Genomic DNA, 21877 nt, shown 5'->3' with positions numbered 1-21877 from the left:
GATTTAAATCTTTCACCGTCTTTTCTGAAGGATTCATGCGATTTAAACACCTGTGACAAGAAGATTTAACTAGTAATTTGACGCAGTTTACTGCAGATATGAGGTAGCTGTAGTGAACTGGGCAGTGTTTTTAAAATAAGTACTTCATTTTGTCACGTCATCATTTTTTTTTTAAACTTACAATAATGTACAGTTCATCACGTAACAGCGGACACCTGAGGGCAGAGGATTGTTCTGGAAGCAGCACTCACCTGTGCATCCTCCGCAACCTTAAACCCGTCCAGAGACACGAGGTTGAGAGTAACGTTAGTCTGTTTAATGTGGCAAGTGAAGAGGACGATGAAGTCCAGTTTGACAGTAAGCTGCTTTTCCTCCTGTTACTTACCATGTAATGTGTTCTGATCCTTATATTATTTAAGTTTTATTATCCCACATTACCTGACACAATGATACCAGAATAAAACGTCTCATTCTTGGTCATTTACAACTTTATTTCTTGTTTTTATAAAACATGCAGGGGCGTATTTGTAGGAATTAAAGGCCACGTGACCAACGTGACTGTGATCACCTGAAGTAAAGTGTTCATCCTACCATTTACTCCAGCTTTGAAAAAAAACATCCAAAAGTGCAAGAAATATGGGTGAATCCACTGTATTTAAAAGTTAATTAAAAGTTATTGCTTCAGTTTGCATTATTTTGTTACATTTATTAACAACAAAACATAATCCCATGTTTCTGCAGGTAATAGGAAGTGGACAAACCTGCACATGCATTTTACACATCACATCTATAGTAATCTCTTCTATAGTGCAGTAACCAACATGTTCAGACTCTCTAAAGTGAGATTATAATCTTATCTAGTCCAGCTATGTCTCTTTTAGCACAGTCATTGATATACTATAGTTCTGCATGTGTAGACAGTGTAATCCTGTTTTAATACCAGTATAGTCCATTATAACATTTCCATTCTTACACGTCGTCGTCTTTTCCTCAGTTTAGGTCAGTCTGTACAAGCCACGATAGTGTCCCTGTGTTACACAAATGGCAGAATAACCTTTTAAATAAAGATATTCCTACATATTTAGACAGTCCAGTCCTGTTTTCTATTGCATGAAGAGAAATGATGCCAGACCTTTTATAGGGCTTTAGATTTCCTCCAGAACTGTTGCAGTCTTATGCTATCAATATTGATACCGTGGTATAAATGAATATTAGAAGAAGGTCTAAGGAGTATTGTGCTATTTCTTTTTATACAGCCCAACCCTAATTAAAGGGATACTCCAGTTATTTGATATAGGACATTCATAAAGTAGGAGGACTATCACAAGCCAGATTAAAAATAGAATAGTTTAATTGAAGCAGCAGATGGCAGGACATCCAGACTTTTTGTTCCTGGTATGACTCGAGGTTCAACATTGGTGGATCCTACATGTCCCACAATGCAACTCTATCTAATAATACATTTGTATGGATGCACATACATTATTCTCAAACTGTGATATACATATTTTACTCGCCTAAAGGAAGAAATACATTTTTAGTCAAACATTTGAAGCCTCAATCCAGAGTTAGGATTTTTCTCAGACCATAGAAAGCTCCTTCTAGTGCCACAGAAGACTTTATGAAGCTGTTTTCACAGGCTGAATAGTGCGCTGCACGACGAATACATTAACTTTTATGAGAATGAGAATAACGAGGTGTCGCGCAGCTTTCCCAGATGACAGCCCTTCCTTCCTGTTCTGGCACAGTGACCTCAGCTCCGTCATGTGTCTACAGTCACTGTGAGGCTGGCGTCTGCTGGAGCAGGCAGATAAGCATTAGTGCTGTGCACACCCCCTTATGTATAAACACGATGAGCTCATTATATGCCTTGGAGGTGAACAGCGTAATAGTTCAGCTCTGAGGGCTTAATATTAGTGTTTTTACACAGAACAAAATGGACCTAAGAGACAGAAACATTGTTGAAATGATAGCAAAAGTTATCGAACAAGGTAAGACAGAGAAGAAATATTACGGGTATTGGCTTTTAGGGCGACTTCAACAAAGTGAAATATAATGTGAACTGGTTTGTTATATCATCATCATTTACTTCCTCATTTTTCTTTGCTCAGCTTCCGACACAGAAAATAACCGTGAGATGTTGATGGCTGGCCGACATTACCCGTCGGTCCAAGAGTTTGCCTCGGCGATCCCCAACCACCTTCTCCTGGGCTCTCTCCTGGAGCACCTGTGCTTCGTCTACGAGAGCAACCCAGCTCGCTCACGTACGCTGTTTAAAGGTATGTGCCGAGAGGTTGTGCCGTAATCGACAGCTTATTGTTTATTTATTCCAAGTTGTTGTGTTGCTTTCTCCTCACAGTCATTGGCCAGCGTTTAGCTGCCATGAACCTGCTCTCACCTCTGGCCATAAGTGACGAGTTCAGCACCGTCAGACTGCAGCACAACCGGGCCTTCACTGAGCTGCTGCATGCCGCCAGCTCCTCGCTGTATCCACAGGTAACCAGATGCTCCTCAGTATGTCCACTAGGGGAGTCCAGTGTAGAGTGGCTATGTGAATATACTCTAAGAGTATTGATCAAAACAGCAAACGTACATTTGTGTTCAACTATTCACTGTGGGATGTTTTAATGAGATCAGAACAAAACATATTCGTGTATAAACATTTATAAAAATATCAGCACATTAGTTTGTTTTAAAACCTGTTATCACTTTATTTTATCCAACAAATTGACACCACCAACTTTTAGAGAAGACGAGGAACGGCTTCGTATTCATGGGAGTAAAGGAAAAGATGACTTGTTATCATCCTGCACAGTGTGCTGACTGTGTTTATCTCACTTTGCAGGGCCAACAAGGTCTCGGCACAAACACGCACGGTCCCGCTGTGAGGTAGGCTGCTCTCTGCTTCAATGTTGACTTTCTTTATTAAAAAGTATTGTGTAAGAGATGTTTGTCCCTCCCTTCCCACAGACCGAAGGAGGGACTGTTTCAAGCGCAGACGTCCCGGTATCTTAGCGAATTTGAAGAAATATTGCGAGTCGGAAAAGGATCCTATGGAAATGTCTTTAAGGTATTCCACTCGGTTGGACTCCATGCTGGCTTTGTTGTTGAACAAACTAAAGAAGAAGATGAGTTTCTCAACACACTTGTGTTGTCATCATCTCGTAGGTTATGAACAAACTGGATGGACAGTATTACGCTGTGAAGAAAATCCTCATCAAGAAAGTGTCAAAGGACGACTGCATGAAGGTCGGCCATCACTCTTTCATCTCTCCAGACCTTCTTACACCCTGAGATATAATACACTAATAACTTTATTTTACGTCTGTAGGTCCTCAGGGAAGTCAAAGTGTTGTCCAGCCTGCTGCATGTCAGTGTTGTGGGCTATCACACGGCGTGGATGGAACATGTTCAGCCCGCGGGGTGTGAGTTTATCTGCTGGGATGACATGGCTGCACTTGTTCTTATCATAAGAGAAGCTTTGTCTGATGAAACCTCTCTGTTGCAGATCCTGAGCCTCTCCTACCTGCACTGGAGTCACCTGTACAACACGACAGGTAGGCAGTGAATCAAAAACAATAATTGAAACACTGTTTTATCATGTAGATGCATTAAGAGTTATTATATTCGCAGCGCTGACGAGAGCTCTGACAGCCGCAGCTCCTCGATAGTTTTCCAAAGTCTCAGTCAAGCATCGACAGACTCGAGTGCCGAAGTTCCTGCAGGAGAGATCGAGCCCGTCAAGGCTTTAGTTCCAACACAAGAGAAGGGCCAGGTGGTGTGTCCCAAAACGATGAGCCGGATTCCCAAAAACTACGTCCCCTGTGTGTTCCTGGGACAGCGAGGTCTCCCGAAGAGCTCCAAATGTCCTGCCATGGGCTGGGACGGCTCGGCAGTGTTGGAGGACGACTCCAGCAGGAGTAGCATCGAGCCGAACAACAACTCCTGCGTCGACGAGGAGTTTCAGCAGTGGGCCGACAATCGCACAACGAAGCCTCCCAAAGAGGTCGGTGCTCTGTGGGATCTGACACATGTTCTAGAGCTCACTGAGAGTAAAGCAAAGGGTGATTAGACACTACAGTGGAATGTGTTGTGGTTATACCTGCAGGTACAGTTCCACCTGATGCTCTACATCCAGATGCAGCTGTGTGAGCGCTCGCTGAAGGACTGGATCTCTGAGAGGAACTCCAAGCCCAAAGAAGAACAAACCTCCAGATGTAAATGTTCAACACATGCATCGCTTTAACAACACCACGTTGGTCCGTTACAGATTACACCTTTTTACATTTGTATTGTATTTTCAGGTCCTTATGGATGTGTTGACGCCGAACACACACTCGGCCTGCTGAGAAAGATACTTGAAGGAGTGGAGCACATTCACTCCAGGGGGATCATGCACAGAGACCTGAAGGTGACGTGCTTCGACTTTATTTGATCAGCGTGTGTGAGGTTATATCTGTACGTTCATGCAAACGTTTGCATTGATACACACGTGTCAACTGGGAGCAATGTCAAATCCGTTAAGAGTCACCATCTGTCACAAAGGAAATGTTGCGTCCATCCCAGTAGTTGAATACAAAGTCATGTAGCCTCTCAGGCAGGATTTTCCCCAACTCGTGTTTCTTGCCTTGGACATATTTTAGATAAATGTCACACTTGCAAATATCCTTAAGCGTCCTCGGCTGCTGAGCGAGTTTCAGTATCTGGTCTCTCTGTTTGAAGAAGCACGGCAGCGTCAAGGTAGAGGGCAGCTGGCCGTTGTGGTTGTAGACAGTGAGCGGGGAGGTCAGGACGAGGAGTTTCCTCAGCAGAGAGCTGTTCCTTACATTATGCCTGCGGTTCAGGAACAGGAACAGACAGTTCTCACCTGCTTTGCTCAGCTTATTGATGTCGGCTCCATACCTGAGCAGCAGGTCCACCAGCTCTTTGTTGCCCATGCTGCACGCCTCATGTAAAGGCGTCATCCCGGCTTTGTTCACCACGTTGGCCTCGACCCCCCGCTCAAGAAGCTCAGAGATGCAGCTGGCGTCGTGCTCCAGGGTTCTACTGGTCTTCAGAGCCATCGCCACAGCAGCCAGGTGCAGTGGAGAGTTCCCAGAGTGCTTCACCCCCTTAGAAACAGTAAGAATGTAATTGAATGAAGTGGGCCAGTCGTGTTATAGTCACAAGTACTGTACGTAAGCACAACTTCGAGTTTACTTACATTGTATGCACCTTTATACTTAAATATTGTTCTTTTGACTCCACTTAGTTACTTTTCAGATTACAGTGACGACCATGTGGTGATTTTGAGTTTGAGATAAACAGAAGGAGGAAGTGTTCCTTCATGTGTTGAGAAAAATATCTTTTTGATCTGGAGCATGCTGTGTCACGAAGCTGCAAACAGGGCGGTTTTTCTGAGCGCATGAGAAATTGATACGTGGTTCTCACAGGACATGTGATGATGTTATAGAATGTGATGCTTTGCTGTAGATTAAACTACCCAACAGGATATAAAGGAGTTCAAATGAGCACAACCTTCAACATCTACAGTCAAACACTGACAGGGAACATTTTACTGCACACTGAACACTTTTACTACTTTTACTACATTTAGTTGATAATACATTCAGGACTTTTACTTGTAGTGGAGTATTTTATTAGTACTCAACACTTTTTCCACCTCTGTGTAGGGCAGAGCATAAGGCGCATATTTCAACAGGATTAGGAGCGCTGAAAAGTAAAAGAGGAATCGCTGGGTGTCACTTGTGAGTTGCACAGAGAGGAACAGTACGAACCCTGTTCATATCTGCTCCCTCCTTGATCAAGCTGGTCATAATGTCCTTATGGAGGATCCCAGCAGCCATATGTAGGGGCGTCATCCCACTGCTGTCCACAGCATTTACATCAGCACCGTAGCAGGTCAGAATGTGGATCGCAGACAGAGCCGTGTAGCGCACCGATAGGTGGAGAGCTGTCTCAGCGGTCCCCTCCACCTAAAATTATAAAAAGATGTATTTGCATTCTTGAGGCTCTTTATTCATTATTTATATTTTTAATCTATTTATATATTACAATTTACATTTAAACATCACAAATGACTCATTCCTTGTAATTATTGCCTGTTGATTTTCACAGCTAGAAGCGTAAAGGGATAGTTTGGATGTTCGGATGTTCTATTCAAAGACACCAGACTCCTTTGACAAAAACATACATTTAAGCTTCCAGACACGGGAGTCGCTGATCTACCGCTGCTGTGATTAGTGATCAGTTTGTGTCATTGTGTGACTTTGGTGTTTAAAAGGATTAGTTCGGATTCACCAAACTCACACAATAACACAAACTAACTATTCGAACGAGGCAGCAGTAAGCCATCAAATGTTGCGTCCTGCAAGGTAAAATGACTGTTTTTGTCAATGGAGTCTGGTGGCTTTGAAGAGAACGTAGATAAAGGTTTCGATCACCATCTACTGTAGGTGTAATACACTCACTATGGAAAAGTACCACATACAATCCCACTTCCAAAAATCCGAACTATCCCTTTAAATTAGTACAAAAAAGGCTCAAATTTGCTGTATAAAAAAAAACGTTTCACCTTTGCATTGACATCCACAACGTGCTCGCAGAGGAGCCGCAGACAGGCCTCTGCCTGCCTGCGCACACCCATCACTGCCTGTAAGTTGGAGCTTAGTTTGCTCGGCCAACTGGCTATCACCAAGTGCAGAGTAGTTCGACCAAGCTGGTCCCTGCGAGAGGGAGAGACCGTGAAACTGGTGAAGATGGAGGGCCGTCTGCTTTTTTAAATTAAAGATAAAAGGAACCAGTTGTAACAGGAAGTCGACTCTTACTGTACATGCAATCTTCTCTGTTTTAAGAAATACCAAGAGGATATCAACCTCGTGTTACACTGTAGTACAGATTGACAGGATGTTTGGTGTTAGTGTGTGTCTTGGTCCAGACCTCATTTCTGGGTCTGCTCCTGTAGACAGCAGGCTCTGCATGCTCTTTGCTCTTCTGTAAGTAGCAGCCAGGTGAAGGGGAAGAGTAGCAAGGCCCTGAGGGGAGGGCAAGACAAGACAAACTAGAAAATATAAATATGTCTAACAGTGCAAGAACTGCCTCCTTTCTTTACTTGATCACATAGAACCGTAACGCGTGACAATTGTGACGACTCATTGAGCTTCTTGTGGTTATCGCTGCGTTTATTTGTATATGATTAGGCAATATTTACATTTCAACTCTTGCAAGTAATTAAAAAACAAAAGGTTGCATTTACCTTGCACAAAACTTCTCCAGGTGCACTGGTTTTTCTTTCGATGAGAACGCTGCTCCCATACTTTTTCGACATGTCCTCTACGCGTCCCAAGTCTTCATCCAGAATTGCTGTACAGAATTCCTTGGCTGACAACCGCTCCTGCCCTCGTGTTTCTCTCCTCCAACATGACCAGGCATCACAGACTGCCGTGAACTCTGCTGTGTTACATCTCTCAGGAGGTGTGCTGTGGTTGAAAGCCGGTTATTCTCGTTAGGAGGAGAGGAAATCAAGTTGCTACTTCTGTTTTCTGTGTTTTCTGCGCCTTCCTGTCACAACGGATAACATCTAACATGCTTTGGTCATCTTTATATTTACACCCACTGGAAGTAATTGCAACGTCTTTGTTTTGTTCCACAGCCAAGGAACATTTTCCTGCACGGGCATGACTGCCACGTTCGGATTGGGGACTTTGGTTTGGCGTGCAGGGCCATAATAATGGATGGCCATAAAAGCACCACCTCTCCCAGCTGTGGTAATACTCCACCTATTAGCTTGTTTCATTTGCACGACACCAGTAGATGGTGCTACTTGCTTTAAAGTCCCATTTCTGGTGTATTTTGCAGATTCCTCGCACACTGAAGGTGTTGGTACATTTGTGTATGCTGCACCAGAACAGCTGAGGGGCTCCCATTATGATTCAAAGGTAAACATATTCACACTTACGCAATTATGATGAATTCAGACCTTATTTTTATGTAGAATTACACATTTTTGTACTTTTTATTGAGAGCATTTAAAAAATCATTCTGTTTTTACACCATTTCTCACTTTTCTCATCATTACCTTAATATATCTTTTGCAAATATATAACAACAAATATAACGCAAAATTAAACCTACAAACAGGAAATAAATAAATGAACAAGCAACCACTACACTAGCACGTAAAACATCACATGCATTGATTTCCTTAACATGACAATGGTAGGGGAAATATTTAGTTTGTTATTTACACCCTAAAAAAATAATAAAATAAAATAGATTTAATGACACTAAAGTATTGCATGCATTTAGCCCAGTATGACTGAAATCTGCTTACTTGCAGCTTTAAAGTCTTGTAATGTAGGCGGTTCAGGCTGTATCCATTTACTATACTTTTATAATGTATCAGCTTTATCATTAATCTTCATCATTGTCATCTCATGACATTTTTAACAACTGTAAATGTAATGTGTACTGTTGCTCACTCAGTCAGACATGTACAGCATCGGAGTGCTGGCTCTCGAGCTGTTCCAGCCCTTTGGGACAGAGATGGAGCGGGTGCGGACCCTTGGGGACATGAGAGAGGAGAAAATCCCCGACTCGTTCTGCCAGAGATGGCCAGTTCTGACCAAATACATCAAGAAGCTGACGAGTACAGAGCCCAGTGTTCGGCCCACAGCCAGCGAGCTTCTACAGAGTGAACTCTTCTGCAGTAAAGACATAGTATGTTGGGATAAATGGATATATTTGAAAATAATTAAACCCTCAATTACTTTTTGTGCTATACAAATTTAGAATAATGATTGGGGATTACTGATCTAAAATCTACAAAGTATGCAGCCATGGCTCCATCAAGGCTTAATAACCCTTGCATCTGCAGTACAGTTCCTAATAATAATTACAAACCAAGTCTATGCTTTTTTCCCCCCCTCTCCAGGTGATCCATGGTTTGCAGAGAAGGGTTGAAGAGCAGGAGGAAGAGATCATGCAGCTAAGGAGACAGATCAGTCGGCTTCAGAGCTCAGAAGAAGATTTCTCTGAGTCGGACAAGACCTGAGGCTTTACGATCTTCCCTCCACAGACTTTTAAAGCTTGATTAATCAAACCACTGCTGTACTACGTTTTGGTGACTTGGTACAAGTGGTAGAGCGTGTGTATAAGCATTTGAGTGTGTCTTGTACACCTGGATGTAAGGGTGCAATTATTTATTTCCATTTAGCGGTTTAATAAAACTTACTTCTGCTACATCACGTGGGATTTATGAGAAGCAATATGTGATTATTGATCATTTGAGATGTTGCTTTGAAAGTATTACTTATAACAAATGGAAAAAATGACCTATGAGCAGAGTTGACAATATGCTTTATGATTTTGAGCAGCTTCTTGATCCTGAAGAAGCTGTACATTGTCAGCAAATTGAAAACCATTTGTGGACACAATAAGCCTTTTCAATTTTGACATTATGGGGACATGGGCACATTTATTTCTGTGTATGGATGTTCAAACACATTTCTTTGTTCTCTGGTCTGTACATGTGGTTGATGGTTAAAAGGTTGTTACTGGTCACAGTGGATGCACTCTGATTTATCTTGAGAACTTTTAAAAGTGTAAATACTGTGGCACACAGTGGGTACTGCATAAACTATTTTCTTAATGGGCATTTCAGCGTAGATATAACAATTAGTGCTGTGAAGTTGGTCTGCCTATAGCCAAGTAATTCTGCTTAAACTACTTAGTATATCTCTATGGGTACAAATGACGCAATGTTGGTTGTACATTATGTACACAAAGATCACAAATATGCTGTATGGTGTACATGCGACGGTTCTTTCACGAAACACGTTCCTCTCAGGGAAACGGCCGAATGAACCAATCAGAGACCTCGTTTCATCGCAGGTGCCCGGATGTACCCGTGGGGCAATTAGCTACGTCATTGTTCACCGCCGGACACCCGCTGGAAATAAGGAATGGATTTACAACCGCTACTAACGTATTCATAACAGATTCCAGGTAAGTGTGTTGTTGATTTTACGATCGAGTGGCACTTTAACTTTGCAACTGTATTATTTTGGAAGGCTTGAGCCGCTGAGGTTTGTTGTAGTAGCCTTTCACCGGTTCTCTGTCATGTCGGAGAGAGCAGCGCAGTGAGGACACACAACCGCCGGTGTCGAGCCCCTCCTTTCTGGGCTAGATAGACTTCCCGTTACCCCGGCCCACGCATTGTAAAACAAATGTATTTCGAATTGAAAACCCAAAACTGCTCTTAGGCGTGTGTAGTAGTTGGTTACGTTACTCCCCGCCATGTCAGTCAGCTTCCACCGTGCCGAGCTAGCTAGCTAGCAACGTTAGCATCAATATTGCCGCACGAGCGCCACCGCCGCACTTCATGTTAGCTAGCTCTGTTCGGTAGCTATGTGTTACGTTCGCCGTTTCCATGGTGTTCGTGGCTTCAAGCGTCCCGAGCGCCTCACCAGTCATTGTGATCCAGTCTTTGACGTGGAAGGTGAGCTTTTAATCGGTGCGCTGTCTACCACCAGGTGTAAGGAAAGGTTTAATGCGTGTTTTAGTGAGGTTTAGCGACGCTGCGTGTTAAAGGCCTAGCAGCCGTCTGTTAGCCAACGTGAGCCAGTCTGCCGGAGCAGGTGGGAGGGAACAGCTGTTGTTGTAAACGTGCTTCCTACCAGGACATTTCCCCTGTCGGGTTTTTAAACTGTTAACGTTTACTAGGTCACTTTTATAAGAAGTTGGTCTATTTAAACATATTCAAAACAGAAGTTCATATCTTGTTAGTGCTTTCTGACGTTTGCTTTTTAAAAACGAAACCTTGCAAAGTGCCAATAAATTGCTATCACCAAGAAGATATACGTGGAGGCTGAAGGAGAAACTTTTAACTCTATTAACGTCACAGGCCTTACTATTTAGTTCATAGCTTATGTTAATTGAGACTTTGATAAGTGTGATCTGTCAGACAAGACTGTTCTCCAACATCAAGCCACTGTGGTCTCTTGTTTAATCATAACATACAGTGCTAGGTAAAATAATAACATGCAATCACAATTCAGGGATGAGAGATTTATCCATTTGAGACTACTCTCAATGAGTTTGGTTACTTTTATATCATTAGATCTAATATAGGTTCAATTCTAAATTGGCTGATTAAAATATTACAATGCATTTAACCGCATTTTGTAAGTGATGGTTTGTTATAAATAGCAATATTCTGGCTATGGCATTTAGTGGCTGTAATCTAAATGTACTTTAATGTTATCCAAATTAGTTGTGGACGATATAATATTTGAGAACAAGACATGTATAATGTGGAGCATGTTTCACTTATCTAGAACATATTAAATAGTTAGGAAAATGTTGAATACAGTTACTGTCATGACCAAACACGCAATAATTTTTATATAAAGCAACAACAGAAATTAAAAACCCGAAACCTTGAACATGAGCTGCATTTTCAGCAGCTCATAAAGCTGTATACTTCTGTGTTTCTGTCCCTCATACAGCAATGAACAATGACCATAGTTGACAGATCTTCAGAAAAGTCTGACCACGAGTCAGTCGGGTGTAAGCGATCTCCCTTTACCAGTGGAGACGTGGGGATGGATGGCAGCTGTTCCAGCAGCTGGGCAATGGGTCCCACCATGCCGAGCGACTCTCCGAGGATGAAGGCTGCTGGAGGCTGCCTGGGCCCCACGCCTGGAGCTGCAGTCTACAACAGTACAGCCTCCTCTGTGGACCGGCCCAAGGAGCAAGGTAGGAGCGAGGGCTTTCATCAGCTATGTTTTTAATGCTTGTGTCTAGAAAGCTGGGAGGAAACTATACGCATTACCCTCCATTTTTCACCTGGATGCTTTCCATGACCTATGGTTTTAAGTTCTACAATCAGTCATGAATTTGAGGCTAATACTGAGAGTCAATATTTTCCCTCCAGTATTGGTAATGCAGATGTAGACGTGCATAAATAATACCAAGCTGCACTAATGAAGCTAAACATTTGCTACGGTTTGTGTATGGCGGTATGACACAACTAGTTTTGTGGGTGTATTGTTTTGCTGCTTCCACTCTACTTTCCTTCATCCATTTACAACCAATCTCGTTTTGAAGTGAGAGCAGATCATCTCTTGAGCTTGTGACGCAATTGGTGTTTTGATATAAAGAGCAGCAGCCTGACGGAAACAAAAGAGAAACTCTGTATCGTCTTTTGTCTTTCAGTTTGTTTTACAGTCTTACTCAGTTGTCAGGACCACATGATATAACTCTTGACTGATAGCTAATGACTCTAAAGGCCTGAAGGTTCCTTCACTATTTGCCCGTATGTACAGTGCATTCAGAAAGTATTCATATCCCTTCACTTTTCACACAATTAGAGCCTCAAGTCTTCTTGAGTATGATGCTACAAGCTTGGCACACCTATTTTGGGGCAGTTTCTCCCATTCTTCTTTGCAGATAGTCTCAAGCTCCATCAGGTTGGATGGGGAGCGTCAGTGCACAGCCATTTTCAGATCGCTCCAAAGATGTTAAATCGGGTTCAAGTCTGGGCACTGGCTGGGCCACTCAAGGACATTCACAGACTTGTCCCGAAGCCTCTCCTTTGTTATCTTGGCTGTGTGCTTAGGGTCGTTGTCCTGTTGGATAGTGAACCTTCGCCCCAGTCTGAGGTCCAGAGCGCTCTGGAGCAGGTTTTCATCAAGGATCTCTCTATACATTGCTGCATTCATCTTTCCCTTGATCCTGACTAGTCTCCCAGTTCCTGCTGCTGAAAAACACACCCACAGCATGATGCTGCCTCCACCATGCTTCACAGGATGGTATTGGCCAGGTAATGAGTGGTGCCTGGTTTCCTCCAGACATGACGCTTGGCATTCAGGCCAAAGAGTTCAATCTTGGTTTCATCAGACCAGAGAATTTTGTTTCTCATGGTCTGAGAGTCCTTTAGGTGCCTTTTGGCAAACTCCATGCGGGCTGTCATGTGCCTTTTACTGTGTGGCTTCCATCTGGCCACTCTACCATAAAGGCCTGATTGGTGGAGTGCTTCAGAGATGGTTGTCTTTCTGGAAGGTTCTCCCATCTCCACAGAGGTTCTCTGGAGCTCTGTCAGAGTGACCATCAGGTTTTTGCTCACCTCCATGACCAAGGCCCTTCTCGCCCAATTGCTCAGTTTGGCCGGGCAGCCAGCTCTAGGAAGAGTCCTGGTGGATCCAAACTTCTTCCATTTGCGAATGATGGAGACCACTGTGCTCGTTGGGACCTTCAATGCTGCAGAATTTTTTGTACTCTTCCCCAGATCTGTGCCTCGATACAATCCTGTCTCGGAGGTCTACAGACAATTCCTTGGACTCCATGGCTTTGTTTGTGCCCTGACATGCGCTGTCAGCTGTGGGACCTTATATAGACAGGTGTGTGCCTTTCCAAATCATGTCCAATTGAATTCACCACAGATGAATCAAGAAGTAGAAACATCTCAAGGATGATCAGTGGAAACGGGATGCACCTGAGCTCAATTTTGAGTGTCACAGCAAAGGGTGTGAATACTTGTGTACATATGATTTTATTTATTTGTATTTTTTTTTTTTAAATAAATTTGCAAAACATTCTGAACTTTCTTCATTTGGAAATTATATCCAATTGTGATTGTTTGACTGATATTGCAATATGATTCACGATTTTGCAGGAAATCTTAATTTTTACATCATTATCCTCATTTTCATTGAAGAATATATAAAAATGATCATGGTGCGATTTGTTTTGCGAAGATCTCTATCAAACAAAGATTTGTTCTGAAGTCTGTAGAATGCATCTCTGCAGCACCACAATACTTAATTCAGAGTTGTATTTTGACACATATTTTGCCTTTTTTATATTTTATTTTGCGCCTTTAAATAAAACACTAGATAAAAACACTGTTCAATATTGCAATTTCGATAAAATTCCGATAAATTGGTCAGCCCTTTTACCTAATGTAGCATATAAACAGACACTTGTTGACATTCTGGACCTGGTAAATGCATTATATCTAATTTTAGTAATAATGTTGGCTCTGTGTGTACAGTGATAAGCAGTGGTGATGGCATTGACTCGCCCCAGAAGGTCCTCTTCCCTCCAGAGCGCCTCACCCTAAAGTGGAACCAGACTCACCGCATTGGTGCAGGCCTGCAGAACATGGGGAACACCTGCTTCCTCAACTCAGCCCTGCAGTGTCTCACCTACACCCCGCCGTTTGCCAACTACTTGCTGACACGGGAGCACTCCAAAACATGTAAGTTAGTGTTTCATGGCGCTTCTATGGACCAAGGAAATTCTAGTGTTCTTGTACACACATGCAGTACAATTCAATCTTGTATCTCTGAGCTGCTTTCCTGTCCGATTCATGTCTCACTCATTCATGTTTTGCTCCTCTGTCCCTGCCAAAGGTCACGAGCCAGGATTCTGTATGATGTGCACCATGCAAAACCACATCATTCAGGTTTTTGCAAACTCTGGGAATGTCATTAAGCCCATTGGTGTGCTCAATGAGCTCAAAAGTAAGTGGTTGTCTGTTTTTCAACGTTTGTTTTACCTGAAATGAATGAGAGGAGGCGCTGTGTGGCTGTTTACCTTTTTACATTTTGGAGGGAAATGTTCTGGTGGGAGTTTAATATGTGCTCTTAAATGATTTTTTGAACTAAACTTCTACATGTAAGTGTGACATTATTTATCAACTTCTTACTGATGTTTACTGTGTTTTTCCCCCGTCACAGGGATTGCTAAGCACTTCCGCTATGGAAGCCAGGAGGATGCCCATGAGTTCCTGCGGTACACAGTGGACGCTATGCAAAAGTCCTGCTTACCTGGAGCCAAGTAAGTTTCATACATTTCCAAAACCGTACACAGTTCAGGATAACTAGTTATTTAATATCAACATAGGTCGCCGTATGGGTCGGGAAGTATTACTGTACTGTATTCTGTATTGTGCTGATGCATTGAAAATTCTGCAAATGCCTTCCAGTCTAAAGCGTGCTTTGAAGTATTTATGTTTTTCTGCTGTGTATATATGAAATCAGTGTAGAACCACTGCCAAGTAGGTTACGTCCATATACGAAGCCTACATGCATGTTTAATAGATACTCTGGGCTGGCCATTGGTGTTCTCGGGGGACTAAAAGGGATTTTAAGAACCGCAAGTATGAAGTCAATTCTTATTCTGTAGCAACAGGTGGCCTCTCAGCTAATTACTCTTGCTCTAATTCCTCCCTGTTTCACTCCGGCTCTTTCGGCTACTAAAGGGTGTGACCTGTTAGTGCAAAATGCTGTAAAGTGATATTTGTTTCTCTCTTCCAGTACAGCCAGAAAATATCTTGTCTTATCAATCCAACGGTCAGTTATGTTATTATCCTTAATGGGTGTTTTTAATCCTCGTGACAGATTGGACAGGCAAACACAGGCAACCACTTTCATCCATCAAGTATTTGGCGGGTACCTACGGTCCAGAGGTATGTTACAAGTATTGATTTCCTTTTTCTTGATTTGTTTTTTTTCCCCCGATACGGCATTTTTGTTGTTGTTTCACAGCTCTTCTACACTAAAGTATTAACACCGGTTTTTATTTCTCAGTTAAATGTTTAAACTGCAAAGCAGTCTCCGATACATTTGATCCGTTTCTGGACATAACTCTGGAAATTAAGGTAATTAGAAAATTCATTGTCACTTGTCAATCTGTTTCACTGTAAGAGCGTAAAAGAAACCAATACGTTCAGATGTTTGCAACTTCAGAACAGTACAAGTATTCATTTTCTCCCCATGCAGACGGCTCCCAGTGTCTCTAAGGCTCTGGAGCAGTTTGTGAAGCCAGAACAGCTGGACGGAGAAAATGCCTACAAATGCACCAAGTAAGTTGTTTTACAGTCGAAAGAGCCAGTGTTGCATGTGCTGTTTATTTATATGCCTGATAACTAACTGAACATTTATTTCCCTCCAGGTGCAAAAAAATGGTCACAGCCTCAAAGAGATTTACCATCCACCGCAGCTCCAACGTGCTCACCCTCTCGCTCAAACGCTTTGCAAACTTCAGTGGAGGCAAAATCACCAAGGTACCATGTCCTGTGCGGACTATAATATCCAGAACCATGATAGAGCTTTAAGACGGCACCTGTAATTTGATATTAATCCGCTGTTTGTTGGTCATCAGGATGTGAAATATCCAGAGTACCTGGACCTGCAGCCCTGCATGTCCCAGTCTCAAGGGGAGCCCCAGGTCTACGGGCTGTTTGCTGTGCTGGTCCACTCTGGGTTCAGCTGTCATGCTGGACACTACTTCTGCTATATTAAGGTACTGGCACTGTTATAATCTATCAGGGCGCTGCTGTTGCACACATGCCCACATTTGTGTCTCCAGCAGTGTATCAAACTCACTGACAATGAAATGAGTTCCTACAATAACTCTTGTTGAGACACGTTTTGACGTGAAATGTTTCTCCGGGTATTAGATCATATAAACATGTATGATGACACGTTTTATATGATGATACTTGTACAATACACCTTTTTTATTATATTAACATTAACTGTTGTGTGTCTTAGGCAAGCAATGGGCAGTGGTATCAGATGAACGACTCCTCCGTGTCCGTCAGTGACATCAGGTCTGTTCTCAACCAGCAGGCCTATGTCCTGTTCTACATCAAGTGAGTCAACCATCATTTTAAAAAGAAATTCTAAGACATTAAAAAGTCTCAACATCTTTAAATATGAACCCTCTGAAAATGTTTCCTATTGTTAATGAATAACCTTTTTGTTTGTGTCACTAGGTCCAGTGACGGGAAGAAAGCAGGAGACTACAGCCACATGAACCATAACCCCGGCATCCCTGGTCAGTCGTCTCCACGGCCGGTGGTGATACCGCGCATCAACACCACCGTACACCACAACAACAACAACAACAACAACATTGGCTTCATAGGTCCCCAGCTGCCACCACACATGACCAAGGTACTGCAGACTTGCTGACATCTAAATGCTGCTGATCAAGCATAGTTATCCATTGTCTTTGGCCAAGACACTCAAAACATGTCCTTTTTGTCCTCAGCGCACTCTCCATGTTAATGGGAATGGATCTCTGAGGGACTATCCCACCAACTCCAACTCCAAGCCCAGCACCAGCACCAGCAGCGGTGTTTTGGGAAAACCTAGCCATGGACTGGCCTCTTCTTCCTCTTCTTCCATCTCCCACTCAATCAGCCGGCCCACAATGATCCCAGACCACGACAAGCGCCAGAAGCTTTCATTCTTCATTGGACAAGGCAAACTGAACCGCCCGTCTTCCTCCTCGTCCTCGTACAGCCAGCCGTCCTCTGCCAGCTGCAGCAGCAGCAGTAGCAGCAGCAGCAGCAGCAGCAGCAGCAGCTCCTCCTCCAGCTCTTTATCCTCCTCGCAGTCTACCTCAGACGTTCGCTTTGTTCCACGTCAGCTTAACCACGTTAACGGCGTGTCTCGCAGTAACGGGGACCACCACACAGGAGGAAACGGAGCGTCATTCTTGGTGCCGTACGGCCAAGAGTCTTCAGAGGAATCAGACCAGGAGAACTGTGGCACTCTGGATAACGGTGGTTTAACCAAGTCTCACCTTAATGGAAACATGAGAACGGGTGATAACTCTACTCAAACTACCAACGGAGATTCGGGAGTGCACCACAACGGTAACGGATTAAATGGACCAACTAATGGCGTCTCTAAATCCAGTCAAAATGGGCTCCATAATGGACACCACAAAGTGAATGGACACAACACCCCTAATAAAGTAAATGATTTGTGTTTTCTCTCTTTATAACACGTTGATAACTTAGTTTATTGTCTAAATAAATAATAAATGAATTGTGTCTTGTTTTTGCTCCTCAGCTCTCTGGCAGTAATCACGACACTTCATCCCCTGTGGCCACTGTTGTTGCTAATGGACTTGACAGTGACCATAGTCCAACAAGGTAAGATGAGCGCCCTAATGCTGTGTACACACCAAAGCAAGTTTTCTGTGGTGCCGTGAATACATACAAAGTCAATGCATAGACCCAAAATGTGCCACTACAGCTGTAGTGAACCAGATCCATTCATTCAGTCACATGATGTGCCACAAATGTGAGTAACACAACGCAAAACATTAGCTTCACGTTTGGTGTGAACATCATACTGAGCTGAAAAAGTTCAATGTCAACCACATATTAAGCAGTTCAATGAATCTCTTGATCTTTGATTAGTAAGTTTTAATGACTTAAATTAGTTTCAAAATCTACTATTTTCCTCACAGTTCTACAGTGTACACACACACACACACACACACACACACACACACACACACACACAGCTCCCTAACAGTGTTACATTTTAAAAGCTTGTATATTGTCTTTGTGTTCCCAGCAAAGAGACACACACTTCTGCCTCATCCCAAGCCACTTCTTCTCAGAGCATCCATCGAGCCAGTGAAAGCCAGCCCATCTCCACTCCTGACACAAGGGCTCAAACGGTGTCTGAACCCCTGCCTCAGCATACAGCGTCCTCCGCTGTCAGCGCTCCACCTCCAGCTAATGCTACAAAGACCCATTCTGTCACATCCAGAGAACCGGCTTCCTCTTCTGCCCAGCACGGCAAACCTGCGGCCTTATCCACCCCGACAGACGCCTCCCAAAGTACCAATGGAGCCTCGGTAGCTCCACAGGTCAGCAGAGGTGAGGGAGAAGCAAAGGATCTACCGCAGACCAGTGATCCATCAGCAGGGACGGAAGCGCGCACAGATGCTAAGGAGCAAACTCAGTCCAAGCCCAGTTCTAGAGGTAATGAAAGACAAACTTCCCGAGACAGGGAGAAAGACAGACTGTATTCTGACTGGAGCAGAGACAAGGACAAACACTACAGGGACAGGAGTCAGGAGCGAGAAAGTGACGGTGATCGACATCGGCACAGACGAGACTCCCGAGATCCCTACCAACACCAGCGCTCACACAGGGATCGTTTGTCTCCTCACAATCGTTCCAGCAGGGACTGGGACTCTGAGCGTCGCAGAGAGCGGCCCCTCCATCATCCCAGGGAGCGTGATCGTGACAGATGCTCTAACCATTACCACCACTATCACCATTACAGCTCCAGAGAGGACTGGGACCGTGAGCGGAGGGGACACGGTGATCCCTACCGCGAGGAGTCTCATAACCGCGGGAGGTGGCAGCAGGAGAGTCGAGAGTCCCGGTCGATGAAAGACAAGAGCAACGGCAGGGAGAGAGAATATGACTCATCAAAAGAGGAGACTTCCTCGCCTAACACGGAGCCAGAAACCTCAGAAAAGTCCAAGGGCTCACCCCCTCGGGCTCGTCTCGCCACGTGTGAATCCGCTCCAAACAGAGAGGATCAGAATCACAAGAGGACTGCTGATCCTCCAAGCAAGGAGAGGGAGGACAGCTCTGAGGCTCGGCGCTCTAAAAAACACAAAAAGAGCAAGAAAAAGAAGAAGTCAAAGGATAAAGACAGACACCGTGAGAGCGGGTGAGTAATGTCATCTTTGCCTCCACGCCGCATGACTCCTGCGTTTCATATGTGTTGATGGGAAAGTGTGCAAACATCTAGAAAGTTATACAGACTAGACAACTTCTTCACTTAAACTATTTCTCCCAAAAGAGACCGTGTTCTTGAGGAGCAGTCGCTTACAGCACAGTGGGTTAAAGTTTAACATTAAGCAAAGAAGATATTAGAGAGTTAAGACATTCTTAAACATGAGAATAATCATAGTGCGTTTTCTGTCTTCCCCCCAGAAGCTCCGAAGTGGATTCAGACAGAGCCACTGACCCAAAAAAGAAGAAGAAGAAGAAAAGGAGGCGGCAGCGGGACAGCGAGGCCGAGCAACAAAGCCCAGGAGCAGCTCGCATCCACAAAAACAGAAGCAGCGAGGAGAGAGAGAGCCGCAAGCGACGTTACTATGACATCAAGGACGCTAAACATGACAATATTTCTTTGCCAGAAAAACGCCGGCGCACAGACGACGCTGATGACCATCTACTCCCCTCTAACCCCACCCCACCCCCAAACGGCCCAACTCACCACCATCTCAACGGATACAAAGGTATTTCAGGTTCTTCCCCTTCATGCCCAAAAATAACCAAAGTGCGGAAATAAACGCTGCTGAGGAGCGGGTCAATTAAAAGGGTTGATCCTGTTTTGCAGGAAATGGTTACAGCCACACCAATGGCGACTCCCACGGATTCTGCAGTGGCTTGAAACACTGACTGTGTGAGTGGGCGCGCCTTAAATAATTACCACAGCATGCTCTGGTACAGTCAGAGCTCGTAAACAATAGGAACGCTTATTATCGCTCTGCAAACAGATTGTATAAGAGGCCTCTTCTTTCTCGTTTCAGACGCTTCACCATTTTAACAACAGCAGAGGAATGACAACTGTTTTGACGTGGTGCTTCGTTGTTGGGAATATATTGTATTTTTGCCACGACAAGTGTTTTAAATGTTGGGAAATCTTTTTTTTTTTTAAGGCATTGATTTGCCGTAATTCTCCTAACTATGGTTAAAAGAAGACAGTCGCCCGTTGGACATTTATGATGAAAAATATTAATATATACTTGTATGAACACAAAGCCTGGAGCTTAAACATCTCAACTGCTGCTCAGTGGAACTCAGGACATGAAAAGTTGTTAACATCCTTCGCGGATATCCACCTGCTTCAAAGAGCGCTGAAACTAAAGGGAGATGTGTTGCCCGGGAGAAGAACCGAGGCATCGTGTTGGCTGCAGGTTTAAGATGTCACCGTATCTACAGAGCTGATCCCGCCGGGAGCAGACAAACGAACGGAGATATTCACGAAGAGACAGACGAGTGCTGGCGTCGCGGACTGATCCCTCCACATGAACCCTGGACAGACTTGAGGACATTTCCCAGCTTCTTTTTGGTTTCCATTTTTGCTCTGAAGCCTAAGATTCACTCCGTCATTTTTTAACTTTTACACGGACGCAGAGGTTCCCCCGGATCATCGCTCTGTATCCTCTGTTTGTTTTTTTACGTTAAAAAAAAAGAAACCATCAAATATTTGTTATCATGCCTGTGGACCATTTGTGTTTGCTTTTTAATGAAAAATACAGTTTTGTGTCTTCTAGCGTCATAAAAAATACTGTGAATTTAATTTTGAACTGTACTATCAGTTATTTTTATACGTAAAAATCCTGCATCAGGGTTATCAGTAGATGTTTTGTATTTGTTTTCAGAAGAATTCATGTTAATATTGACCATATTCTCTGGACAAAACACTTGGGAATGAGTATGGTTTGCTTTTGTTTTCTGTTTTGTTTCTTCTGTTATACCTTTTTTTTTAGTTTAGCATGTCAGAATTTATACATTGTATAAGGTAAAAGCCTTAAAATACATTTGTTAATGTCAGAAATTGTAATTTGTTCTTGGTCTTTGATTACAAGCTGCATTGAAATGAATGGGACAACGTTGATTAGCGAGTTGCCAGGGATTTAAAAAGAAAAGCTCCCGTCTGCCTTTTTGTATACGAGGAATAGATGGATTGTATCCGAGCCTCTTGTTGAACAAACCTTCCACGTTAAATGATGACATGTAGATACATCGTATTCACCTTTTGTTAACACACACACACACACACACACACACACACACACACACACACACACACACCTAGCTATGGCTCAGCTGACTATATTATTCACACTTTCAATAATAACCAAAGACCGGGTAACTTTAGCTCTTCTCACTGAATTCACATGCGCACACAAACTGTTTTCTGATCAGCATGTCATTTTTATTCAAAGTCTTCAAAGTATTCAGGAGCAGCTTTCCCCAAACTAAGATCGAGCCACGTTTTAACCCCCGACGCTTCGTCTAACGATGAAGAGTTTG

General features: G+C 43.4%; 2 protein-coding genes across 6 annotated transcripts; both read left to right on the top strand.

Moving 5' to 3' along the window:
- The first annotated feature begins 43 nt into the window (after positions 1-43).
- Positions 44-9247, top strand: eif2ak1 (eukaryotic translation initiation factor 2-alpha kinase 1). Of its 2 annotated transcripts, none has more exons than XM_029455818.1 (15): positions 44-357; positions 2112-2279; positions 2360-2496; positions 2846-2889; positions 2971-3070; positions 3169-3249; positions 3332-3425; positions 3509-3557; positions 3634-4006; positions 4109-4217; positions 4305-4411; positions 7652-7766; positions 7858-7937; positions 8485-8718; positions 8933-9245. In XM_029455818.1, exons 1-15 carry the CDS (start codon positions 186-188, stop codon positions 9050-9052), a joined length of 1983 nt encoding a protein of 660 aa, XP_029311678.1. In that variant the 5' UTR covers positions 44-185; the 3' UTR covers positions 9053-9245. The 2 variants fall into 2 exon arrangements, with proteins under 2 accessions (XP_029311678.1, XP_029311679.1); XM_029455819.1 differs by lacking the exon at positions 44-357 and adding an exon at positions 1790-1991 and having other exon boundaries at positions 8933-9247.
- A 568-nt stretch (positions 9248-9815) lies between these two features.
- On the top strand, positions 9816-21580 carry usp42 (ubiquitin specific peptidase 42). 4 transcript variants are annotated; one of them, XM_029455810.1, is made up of 18 exons: positions 9817-10005; positions 11508-11757; positions 14054-14260; positions 14415-14525; positions 14742-14841; positions 15405-15472; positions 15594-15664; positions 15786-15868; positions 15958-16069; positions 16168-16308; positions 16560-16660; positions 16784-16964; positions 17062-17772; positions 17871-17953; positions 18384-19499; positions 19766-20073; positions 20175-20240; positions 20368-21580. In XM_029455810.1, the coding sequence occupies exons 2-17, from the start codon at positions 11517-11519 to the stop codon at positions 20234-20236; spliced, it is 3696 nt and encodes a 1231-aa protein (XP_029311670.1). In that variant the 5' UTR covers positions 9817-10005; positions 11508-11516; the 3' UTR covers positions 20237-20240; positions 20368-21580. The 4 variants fall into 4 exon arrangements, with proteins under 4 accessions (XP_029311673.1, XP_029311670.1, XP_029311671.1 ...); XM_029455811.1 differs by lacking the exon at positions 9817-10005 and adding an exon at positions 10080-10498; XM_029455813.1 differs by lacking the exon at positions 20368-21580 and having other exon boundaries at positions 9816-10005; positions 20175-20361.
- Positions 21581-21877: the final 297 nt, after the last annotated feature.

Source organism: Cottoperca gobio, chromosome 19 (genome assembly GCF_900634415.1).
Source record: "Cottoperca gobio chromosome 19, fCotGob3.1, whole genome shotgun sequence".
Classification (NCBI taxonomy): domain Eukaryota; kingdom Metazoa; phylum Chordata; class Actinopteri; order Perciformes; family Bovichtidae; genus Cottoperca; species Cottoperca gobio.
The sequence above is the reverse complement of the archived record's forward strand: the minus strand, read 5'-3'. Positions and strand labels throughout refer to the sequence as shown.

What these genes read in the sequence shown, in the direction of transcription:
- eif2ak1 (XM_029455818.1), top strand. Translation starts at nt 186, where the DNA reads ATGTACAGTTCATCACGTAACAGCGGACACCTGAGGGCAGAGGATTGT. An exon ending in CACCACCTCTCCCAGCTGTG is followed by an intron (nt 7,767 to 7,857) that starts GTAATACTCCAC and finishes TGTATTTTGCAG; the next exon opens with ATTCCTCGCACACTGAAGGT. An exon ending in GCTCCCATTATGATTCAAAG is followed by an intron (nt 7,938 to 8,484) that starts GTAAACATATTC and finishes TTGCTCACTCAG; the next exon opens with TCAGACATGTACAGCATCGG.
- usp42 (XM_029455810.1), top strand. Translation starts at nt 11,517, where the DNA reads ATGACCATAGTTGACAGATCTTCAGAAAAGTCTGACCACGAGTCAGTC. An exon ending in GGACCGGCCCAAGGAGCAAG is followed by an intron (nt 11,758 to 14,053) that starts GTAGGAGCGAGG and finishes CTGTGTGTACAG; the next exon opens with TGATAAGCAGTGGTGATGGC. An exon ending in ACATAACTCTGGAAATTAAG is followed by an intron (nt 15,665 to 15,785) that starts GTAATTAGAAAA and finishes CTCCCCATGCAG; the next exon opens with ACGGCTCCCAGTGTCTCTAA.